We start from the raw sequence: 11875 nt of genomic DNA on the forward strand, positions 1-11875 counted from the left end.
TGATGGGAAAGGCTAACTTTTAACCTTTAGAAGCTTCAAATCTATAGCTTTTAAAAGTTTCCCATAGATTCGCGTTCGCCGACAACGTGGCAGTATAGGCTCGTCGATGAAGGTGTGTCTCGTTGATGAGAAGATACCGAGAGGTTGTTTTGGGCGACTTTGAATTTTGTCGACGAAGGGGAGAATTCGTCAATGAATTTCCTCTTGACCTCGTTGACGAGGTGACATAGCTCGTCGATGAAGCCCCTAGTATAAATAGCCTAAAACTTAGTTTAAACACAAAAAAATCAAGAAAATCTCTCTCTCTCTCTCTCTCTCTCTCTCTCTATCTCTCTCTCTCTCTCTCTCTATAGTTTCTCTCTCCTCTCTCTTCGATTTCGGCTTCATCGTTCGCCGTATCGATGATTTGAGGCTACCACGAGGCTCCTAGGGAAGTTCTCTCCAAATCTGACAGAGCAGATCGTTGGTGGGAATGAGTTGAAATTCATCCCTGAATTGAGGTAAGACTTTTTATGCCAAATTTGGTCTTTTCATAATTATAAGAAATGATATTCACGTGAAAATACTGAAATTTAGTTCTAAAGATTTTTGAATTCAGGGTGTTGAACAGGGAACCCTACGAATGTAGGACGAGTCAAATTTTTAAGGGGTTTTTCTTTAGTACCAGGTAAGGGAATAAACTAAAGCAGTTATTTTTCACGCAAATTACTATTATTTATCGGCAAATTAATTTCCAGAAAAACATGTATTATATTTGAATATTATTGAGTAAAGGCATATTCGAGAAAATACTACTCTTATACAGGAATTACAATTTTAGAATGAAATGTATGATTTTATTCAGCATTGTGTGGCGTGAATATTATTTTCATATGATATGTATTATATTATGACAATTTTACGAATAAGCATGTTTTCAGGAATTATGAAATAATGCAATATATGATGATTTTGAAATACATGATAAATGACTTATTTACTCAGAATGATATTTATGAGATTTTCAGCGCAAGGTCGTGATTGATAGTCGGCGCAAGGCCGTATTTATGAAAGTATAGAAATGCTATTAAACCATTTATGTTAAACGTTATATTATCATGTATTATATGTTATCAAAACTCGGATGTTAGTTTAGTTCAGTTTTAGGAGCACTGTATCGTAACTATATAAATCAGATATCTATATTCAGATTGGTGCTAACCACCCCACGAGGGGGTGAGAGATGAATAGTCGATGTGGGTTTTAGTGTAGAGTTGTAGACTTCCACCTGGCAGTCGGGACCAGGGTGTGGCTGACCCATCATACTTATAGACATTTTTGACTCAGCAGTGGTTGGCCAGCCATTGTCGGGTCCCTCCTTCGGGCTGCACAACCCGTCATGGGGAGTAATACATGACATCAGCTAGCTATTCATCATAGGTATGTTTTCAGTATTATTAGCTATATCATACAATTATGATTAGTATGATTTATTAAAAATATGAAGGTATACGTTTATGCAGTTATTAAATGATTAATGTTTTCTAGTATGGAAAATGTATTGTATATCTATATTATCATTAAATATTCATGCTGTCACACAATTGTATTTAGTTTATTTTCCCTTACTTAGAAGTGTCTCACCCCCGAACTTAAATAATTTTCGAGAAATCCAAATAGACCGGCAGATCGAGGCCACCGTTAAGTTAGTTGGTGCTACCTAGTTAGGAGGGTAAGTTTTGTGCTAGGATCAGGAGATTTTTGTTGTCGGATCCTAGATGTATTTTTGATATTTTGACGTTGTATATAAATACAGTATCACTATGGAGTGTAGTTGGCTCTGGTATTTTATATTTTATGGAATGAATGTGATTTACATTTACTGCTGCCTAGGTTCCGCTGTGTATGACAGGTGTCCCTGCTACCCATGAGTTTGAGTTGACTATTTTACTAATTATGCTTAATTATGTGATAAGATAAGCAGGTCGTTACATAGTATGCATATGCAATTTGCATACTAGGTAACTGTAACGTCCCCCTTTCGGGCGTTGTCACTTTCCTTATGGGTCTTGCGCCCGTGGCAACAACAGGTGCCTATCAGAGCACTCACTGAGATTAAGGCATTATGTATCGTAGTCGCTCAATTCAGTAAGCTCCTGGGCAGAGAGTCTTACTTTGCCACAATCATTCATAAGCGAGAGTTCCCAGGGATCGGGGTAACTAGCCCTTTGCACTGATACCAACCTTGTATGCAAATTGCATATGCATACTATGTAACGACCCGCTTATCTTATAACATAATTAAGCATAATTAGTAAAGTAGTCAACTCGAACCCGTGGGTAGCGGGGACACCTGTCATACACAGTGGAACTTAGGCAGCAGTAAATGTAAATAACATTCTTATAACCATAAAATATAAAATACCAAAACCAAATACACTCCATAGTGATAATGTATTTATATACAACCTCAAAATATCAAAAATACATCTAGGATCCCACAACAAAAATCTCATGATCCTAACACAAAACTTACCCTCCTAACTGGGCAGCACCAACTAACTTAACAGCGGCCTCGCTCCGCCGATCTTTCTGGGTTTCCCGAAAATTATTTAAGTTCGTGGGTGAGACACTTCTCAGTAAGGAAAAATAAACTAAATACAGATGTGTGACAACATAAATATTTAATGATAATATAGATATACAGTACATTTTCCATACAAAAAAACATTAATCATTTAATAACTGCATAAACGTATACCTTTATATTTTTAATAAACCATACTAATCATAACTGTATGGTATAGCTAATAATATTGAAAACATACTCGGGATGAATAGCTAGCTGATGTCATGTATTACCCCCCATGACAGGTTGTGTAGCCCGAAGGCAGGACTCGACAATGGCTGGCCGACCATTGCCGAGTCAAAAATGTCTGTAAGTATGATGGGCCCGCCACACCCTGGTCCGAACTGCCGGTGGACGTCTACAACTCTACACTGAAAGTCACATAGACTATCCATCTCCCACCCCTTCGTGGGGTGCTTAGCACCAATATGAACATAGATATCTAATCTATATAGTTATGGTACAGTGCTCCTAAAACTGAACTAAATTAAGATCCGAGTTTTGATAACATATAATACATGATAATATAACATTTAACATAAATGGTTTGATAGCATTTCTATACTTTCATAAATACGACCTTGCGCCGAACATTTTATAAACACGACCTTGCGCCGACTATCAATCACGGCCTTGCGCTGAAAATCTCATACATATCATTCTGAGTAAATAAGTCATTTATCATGTATTTCAAAATTATTATATATTGCATTATTTCATAATTCCTGAAAACATGCTTATTCGTAAAATTGTCATACTATAATACATATCATGTAAAAATAATATTCACGCCACACAATGCTGAATAAAATCATACATTACATTCTAAAAATTGTAATTCCTGTATAACAGTAGTATTTTCCCGAATATGCCTTTACTCAATAATATTCAAATATAATACATGTTTTTTTGGAAATTAATTTGCCGATAAATAATAATAATTTGCGTGAAAAATAACTGTTTTAGTTTATTCTCTTACCTGGTACTGAAGAAAAACCCCTTAAAAATTCCACTCGTCCTGCACCCGTAGGGTTCCCTGTTCAACACCCTGAATTCAATAATCCCCAGAACTAAACTTTAATATTTTCACGTGAATATCTTTTCCTATAACTATGAAAAGACCAAATTTGGCACAAAAAATCTTACCTCAACTCAGGGATGAATTTCAACTCATTCCCACCAATGATCCGCTCCAATAGATTTGGACAGAACTTCCCTAGGAGCCTCATGGTAGCCTCAGATCATTGATTCGGCAAACGACGGAGCCGAAATCGAAGAGAGATGAGAGAGAAATCGTAGGGAGGAGAGAGAGAGAGAGAGAGAGAGAGAGAGAGAGAGTGTGTGTGTGTGTGATTTTCCTGATTTTTCTGTGTTTAAACTAAGTTTTAGGCTATTTATACTAGGGGCTTCGTCAACGAGTCACGTCACCTCGTCGATAAGGTCAAGAGGAAATTCATCGATAAACTCTCCCCTTCGTCGACGAAATTCAGAGTCACCCAAAACAATCTTTCGGTATCTTCTCATCGACAAGGCACACCTTCGTCGACGAGCCTATACTGTCACGTCGTCGACCTCGTCGACGAACACTACTGCCTCCTTCTGTTCTATTTCCATTTTACCTTTTCCTTTATTATTTAAAATACCATTATTCCTCGGGTCATTACAGTCATGGTGCCAATCCTACCCCTACCAACAAGGTTGGAAGATCAAAGCATCTCAATTGTAAGGTTTTTAAGAGAGAAGCATTAGACAAAACATTTTCTTTATTAAAGATAAAATAGGTACAACAAGGGGCTATTAAAGGCCAAATACATAAAAAAATGACTCCTCAACCCATTCCTTTGAAGCTTCCTCCTTGCCATCACGACTACTACATAGAGGAGGAATAAGGAGTGCACCAAATTCATGAGAGAACGTAAAGAGAATGCAATGCCCTAGGAAAAGGGTCTCCTTAAAATTTGAACCAACCTTATTGATTAATAGGTCACTTTTGCTTCTAGGACCAAGGTGGTAACCTCGGCAAAATATACTAGATGTGCAAGTTGCCTCAACTGAGTTGGTAATAAAAAAAAAAGTGACTTTTACTTTTACTGAGGTGGTAATGAGGAAAAAAGGCCGCCTTGGCTACCAAGATTGAACAGGTAATGTTGGCAAATGGCCAAAAAAAAAAAAAAAAAAGCAAGCCAACGCAATCACAAAAATCAAGATTGTAACCTAGGCAAAATCGCCAAGAAAAGGAGGCCCCCTTGACCAAAAGAGATGGCATGGTAACCTCGGAAAAATTTTAGAGAAGAGTGGGCCACTTTAGTGAGAAGTGGTAATATTTTTAGCATTGGCAAAATCACCTAGAAGAACAAGCCACCTAGTTCATAAGAAGTAAGGTGGTAACCTTGTAGGATGTCCTAATGAAGAAAAGAGCACATTGCATCCAAAATCTAAGGACGTCACCTCTAAACCACCTTGGCTAAAAGACTAAGAAGCACCTTGGTTCACTCTTTGGGGGACGGCCTAAGGAAGATAATAGCACCTTATTTCTAAAATCTAAGGAGATAAGCTCAAATCATCTCGATTCACAAACCATGTGGCACCTGGAGTAAATGTGCTAAAGGAGAGGCTACCTTGGTTCACTCCTTGGGAGAATGCCCAAAGAAGGGAAAAAAGGAGATAAAAAAGAAAAGAAAAATAAACTCAATTCTAAAAATCAAATAAGTCACCCTAGATCACCTAAAGTAATATTGAAAATAAAAAAAAAATGCCACCTCAGCTAAAACACCCAGGAGAAGGGCTTAAGAAAGTCATTATAAATAATGATTTTCTTACAAGCCAAGTTATATAAAACTTACTCTTGAACTTAGAAATCCCTTTTCCAGGCTTTGGAGTAAGTAGCATTTAATGAGGGTAAAACAAATTGGTTCATGCCTCATAATATACCTTTTGGCTTACTAATAAATGACCCTATAAATTCAAAAGATTTTTATAAGGAATAAAGGGAGGTTTTAAGAGATGTGGCCTACATAACTCCCTTGTTAAGTAACTCCATTTTTATAAAGGGGCATTTGGCCTCTAAAAACAAGCCTTATGTACCAGGAGGGGATCAAATGAGTGGAGGTAAGATACATATTTCTACTATTTTCCCTACTTACTATCTTCCTCATTCTCTATTCTAATTCTAGCTATGCATTAGAGAGATTCCACATAGGCCACTTTGGGTGTTCCCACAACCATTCTTCCTTTTTTCAGGAATTTTAACACATAATTTGACAAAAAAAGACAGAAATAAGGGTAAGAAATAAAAGTGGGGCAACTTGTTGGAATTTGACATAAGAGGTTGATTCAATTCACTATTCCCACTTATTGTACATCTCAAACATTCAACTCAAATATATAGGTTCACTTAGTTGCCTATATAGTAGATGATTGTTTCAAAAGAGAATCAATTCAGACAAATTGCTGTTAGAAAGCACGACACAAAGTGTTCATTTAGTTTGTTGCTTATATAATACAATATAGATAAATATTTCAATAGAGAATGGATTTAGTCTCATTTAGAAAACACAACATAGAGGGATTTTGCTCTACATATTTTCCTTTCTTTATAGTGTGATTGAACCTCCACTCAACAGTGAGCATCATTTGGGAAAAGTTAAACAAATACGGTTAATTTTGTACGAGTAATTTTGAATTTTTAGTCAATTGGGTATTAAATATTAAAATCTTAGGATTTATTTGACAACATTTTTATTTTCTACTTTTTTATTTTCATTTATGTTTAGTGAAAAGTATGTTTTGATGATAACGTGTTTATTTATGTTGTTGGCTTTCTATTTTTCTATCAATTTTTCTTATTCTTGAAAAAATTGAAAATTGGATTTTATCATTTTTAGTTGTTTTGGTAACATGTTGTTAGAATAATTTACTATTCAAAATTAACTTCTATTATTAAATCACTCATTTTATACATAATTCTTAAATCAAAATTAAAATAAAATGACCTAGTGAATTTAAAATTTAATTATAAAAATATCCATAGTTTTTTAAAAATTTGAAAAAATTAATAAAAGTCATTTAAAAATATTTTTATAATTTTTGAATTGTAATGCCCAATAAGATTGTCCTTGCAGCACTAAACAATGAGTTTTGAGATATAACATTAACTAAAATAATTATAATAGTTTCTTTATTATGTATAATACTTTTAATTTGTATTTATTTATATCTTTTATTACTTTAATTATATTTTAAAATATTATTTGATTCAAAGACAAAAATGTGCATTTATAATCAAGTTTTAATTTTTTTTAGTTATAGAAATATTAACCAAACAAGTCATTCTAGTTTTTAGTTTTTATTTGTAATTTTTAATTTTTTTGCTTTTCTTTTCATAAAATTTGACATGATAGCCACTCAATTAACAACTTAATTTACGATTTGGTTTATAAAAATTATAGACCAACTAAAGATTTAACAAATTATACGTATGTATGTTGAACTATAGTAGCATAAGAAATTAATGACATACATTAGTATGGAATAGAATATATTGATTCTAACATTTTATTTCATTATTATGGTTGGGTGTGCTTTTGAAATCAAGAATACCCATTACTTTGGTATGCCCATTTTCACTAGAATTAAGGTAATGTGCAACATTAATAGTAAAATTTTATTTGGTCATATGTTATTTAAAAAATCAAATAGTTTTAGAAAGTCCCACGGGCATGGCGCGTTGGAAAAATATCAGCACGTAAGAAGAAATATCGAGAGTTCAATTTCAGGTAGATACACTCACGGAACCAGTGGTATCTGTGGATAGTAAGAGTTTAATCTATGAGCCAGCGGAGATCGTGGATGGTGAGAGTTTGCTCTATGAGCCAGCGGAGATCGTGGATGGTGAAAGTTCTCTGTGAGCCAGCGGGAATCGTGAATGGTAATAGAGATGTGTCTTAGGAGTTGAGTTGGACGAACGTCCAACTGATGCACGAAAGTCGTGTCCGCATCCGGAATTTACCTTGATCAGCGAGACCTGGGGGCGGATGACCCTGATCCGTAGGTTTAATGTCGTACCAGGGGGTTCGAATGGCTCGTTGGTGGCTAAAATTCCTATGTAATTAAAAAAAATAGTAATGAACATGCAAGGAAATTATATGTGTAATATTTATTTTATTTATTTTAAATTATATATGTTACATTAAAAATTAATTTAAAATTATATAGAATAGTTTGTTATATGAGTATTATTTTTATATGCATAATTAATTCTATATTGAAAATAATCTCTATATTGAACGTCAAAGTATAGTATATTATTGATTTGTTTTTACAAATATGACACCCCCCCCCCCCCCCCCCCCCAAAAAAAAAAAAAAAACACGAAGCCCTGCTGTGTATGATCAGTCTGAGCTTAAATTTAATCTTGGCTTTTGCATGCGAAAGTGAAGGCTGGCAAAGAATGGTACAAGCTTAAGTTAAAGGGAGAGGATTCGCGGAAGCAATCATGGCGGCGTTGTCCTGATTCAACTCGCATGAAAAGGACGTAACGAAGATAAACTAAATATGAGGTACTTATCCAAACTCCAAACACTGAATTCAAGTTCAGGCTTTAAGCTCCTTCATTTTCGTGTCTTTGGGTTTCAAATTCTTCATGTCTCAAAGCTCTCCAAGTTGTGTAAGCATTCTCATTTGAAGAAAACGCAAGAGAACCACAAGAAGAAGGGAACAGAAACAGAGGGCATTGGTTCTCTTTTCAGTGAAATTACTGAGATTTTAGGAGCTGATAACCTCGTCATTGATAGAACTTCATCTGGGATTTCAATAGCGGTAGAAACCCATGTGGGGGAAAAGGCAGTGAGGGAAGATTACCCATCTGGCATACAAGGTGTTTGTGGATATGCCGAGGACAATGTGCGTCAAGAAAAGGCTGATCCTTTGGTTTTAGAAGACGTTCGGTTAGAAAATTTGGGTGGTACTGATGTGGGCCCAGTAGTTCACAGGATCACGGAGATAATTCAGGATGAAAACGATGCCATTTCAATGGATACACGGTTAGAAAACTCAGGTTTTGTGTTTAATTCGGAGATTGTTGAGAAGGTGTTGAAAAGGTGCTTCAAAGTGCCCCATTTGGCTCTAAGGTTCTTCAATTCGCTGAAGCTGAGAAATGGTTTCCGTCACACAACTGCGACTTACAATACAATGATGTACATAGCTGGCGAAGCAAGGGAGTTTGGCCTGGTTGAGGAATTGTCAGAGGAAATGGAGAGTAATACTTGTGAGAAAGATATTAAGACTTGGACCATACTTATATCTAATTATGGGAAGGCAAAGTTAATTGGGAAAGCTCTGTTGGTCTTTGAGAGGATGAGGAAATCTGGTTATGAACCTGATGTGGTTGCTTACAAACTCATGATCCGTTCACTTTGTATTGCTGGAAAAACTGAAATTGCAATGGAGTTCTACAGAGAGATGGTCCAGAAGGATATGGGATTAAATATGAATTCATATAAAATGCTGCTGAATTGCTTGGCAGCATCAGGAGATATTGCAGCTGTCCACATGGTCGCAGGTGACATGATGAAAGTTTCTCAGATTGCAGACCATGATGTGTATAATTGCATGCTGAAGAGTTTTTGCATATCAGGGAGAATTAAGGAGGCTTTAGAATTGATTCATGACTTAATGAGTAAAAACATAACACTTAACCATGAAAATTTCGAAACTTTGGTCAAAGGATTCTGCAGGGCTGATAGGATTGCTGATGCATTGGAAATTGTTGACATTATGAAGAAAAAAAATTTGCTTGATGGGAAGGTTTATGGGATTATCATCAGTGAATATTTGAAGAAAAATGACATTTCTAAGGCATTTGATCTTTTTCATAGAATTATGGAATCTGGTCATTTGCCCACAGTTTCCACATATACTGAGCTGATGCAACACCTCTTCAGGTCTAATGAATATCAAAAGGGCTGCAAGTTGTATGAGGACATGGTGATGAGAGGAATTGAGCCAGATAATGTGGCTATCACAGCTCTTGTTGCAGGTCACATTCACCACAATCATATTCCTGAAGCTTGGAAAATGCTCAGGAGCATGGAGGAGAAAGGCAGCAGGATGACTTGGAAATCTTATTCAGTATTCATTAAGGAGCTTTGTAAAATTTCAATGACAGATGAGATTGTGAAGGTTTTGAATGAAATGCGAGCTTCCAAGATAGTAATTGGAGACAAAATATTTCATTGGATCATATCCTATTTGCAGAAGAAAGGAGATACAGATAATATAGAAAAAATAAAGAAGATTGAAAGAACTTGTAAAGTTTACCCTCAGGAAAATGAGCCATCTGTTAGTGATGTATCCAAAGGACAGGATCACAATATGGACTCAAAATCTTACCAAACAGAGCCAATAAGAGCTGAATTTAACCTAGTGGAACCACCTTTAGAGGCCTATAGTAAACAGGATCTTCAAGAAATTTGTAGAATTTTGTCATCCTCAGCAGACTGGCTTTCAATTGAAGAAGCTTTAGGGAGATGCACTGTTCAGTACACTCCCCCACTAGTTGTGGAGGTCCTTAGGAGTTCCACTGTGCATGGCCATGCTGCTTTGCAGTTTTTCTCTTGGCTAGGAAAGCAAGATGGTTACAGCCACACTACTGAAACTTACAACATGGCTATCAAAATCGCAGGACGTGGGAAGGATTTTAAACACATGAGATACCTCTTCTTTGAAATGAGAAGAAGAGGTCTCTTGGCAGCAGCAAACACATGGACAATTATGATAATGCAATATGGTCGAACAGGTCTGACAGAGATTGCTATGATGAATTTCCAGGAAATGAAAGCAAGTGGCTGTAAACCATCTAGCAGTACATACAAGTATTTGATCATCTCTCTCTGTGGAAAGAAAGGAAGGAAAGTCAATGAGGCCATTAAAATATTCAAGGAGATGGTTCATGCAGGTCATATCCCTGACAAAGAATTGATTGAAATTTATCTTGAATGTTTATGTGAAACTGGTAATTTGTCAGATGCTAGAAGATGCACAGAGTCTCTACGCAAAGTTGGTTTCACAATTTCACTGAGTTATTCGCTGTACATTAGAGCTCTTTGTCGAGCAGGGAGGTTGGATGAAGCTCTATCGTTGTTAGATGAGGTTGAGCTTGGGTCAGAGCAATCTACATTGAATCGGTATATTTATGCTAGCATTGTTCATGGACTCCTACAAAGGGGGCAGCTAGAAGAGGCTTTGGCAAGGGTGGATGCTATGAAGCAGGTAGGGATTCATCCACCTGTCCATGTGTATACATCTTTGATTGTTTATTTTTTCAGGGAAAAACAGGTAGAAAGAGCTTTGGAAATGTTCAACAAAATGAGAGAGGAAGGTCATGAACCGACACTTATTACATATTCTGCATTAATTCGTGGATATATGAGCATGGGGAAGGCTACTGATGCTTGGGATGTCTTCAATCGGATAAAGTTGGAAGGACCATTTCCTGATTTTAAGACCTACTCAATGTTCATTGCTTGCCTCTGTAGGATAGGTAAATCTGAAGAAGCTCTTCAGATTTTGTCTGAAATGTTAGATAGTGGGATTGTTCCAAGTACTATTAATTTTCGAACCATCTTTTATGGCCTAAATAGAGAGGGTAAACAAAATTTAGCATGTACTGTATTACAGAAAAAGTTGGCTCTTAGACGTAATCAGAAATTTTTAACCTAAATTTGGTTCATTATTTTTTGATTTGCAGTCTCTTATAGCTTCCATTTAAGAAACCCAATTTTCGTGGCCTCCCACTTGTTACCGCATGTGAACAAAGATTTAATTACAATATAAAACCATAAATACAAGAAGAGAAAAAAAAAACAGACAATCTGGTCCACCAAGCTTCTATATACGCAGGGTCCAGAAAAGGGACAGATCACGATAGATTTATCTTGCATTTTTCCAAGAGACTATTTCGACACCTCGAACTTGTGACCTCCAAGTCATAAAATTATCATCGTGCAACCTAGAGATCACAAGTTCAAGGAGCGAGGTGCGGAAACAACCTCTTAATCAAATTCAAACTATTTGAATGACACACGCATCAAGTTTGTGTTTTACAATTCTACTTGCAAGTTTAATCCAGCTTTCGTTATTTTATTATATTTTTATATTTATTAGTAATATGTTATATATTTTGTACATATATTTGATGTTACATATGGTTTATATATTTTTAATAATTATAATTACTGTTATTAATCAAGTTTAATCGAGTTTAAAGAA

The 11875-nt window shown here is 35.8% G+C and overlaps 1 protein-coding gene across 1 annotated transcript; it reads left to right on the plus strand.

Annotated features, from left to right (window-relative positions):
* Window positions 1-7981: 7981 nt before the first annotated feature.
* LOC131157961 (putative pentatricopeptide repeat-containing protein At5g06400, mitochondrial) lies at window positions 7982-11345 on the plus strand. The gene has a single exon (XM_058112449.1). It carries the CDS (start codon window positions 8162-8164, stop codon window positions 11324-11326), a length of 3165 nt encoding a protein of 1054 aa, XP_057968432.1. The 5' UTR covers window positions 7982-8161; the 3' UTR covers window positions 11327-11345.
* The last annotated feature ends 530 nt before the right edge of the window (window positions 11346-11875 follow it).

The sequence above is a fragment of the Malania oleifera genome, chromosome 1 (assembly GCF_029873635.1).
Source record: "Malania oleifera isolate guangnan ecotype guangnan chromosome 1, ASM2987363v1, whole genome shotgun sequence".
In the NCBI taxonomy this organism is placed as follows: domain Eukaryota; kingdom Viridiplantae; phylum Streptophyta; class Magnoliopsida; order Santalales; family Ximeniaceae; genus Malania; species Malania oleifera.

Excerpts from the sequence above, each read along its gene's own strand:
- LOC131157961 (XM_058112449.1), top strand. The coding sequence starts at position 8,162 with ATGAGGTACTTATCCAAACTCCAAACACTGAATTCAAGTTCAGGCTTT.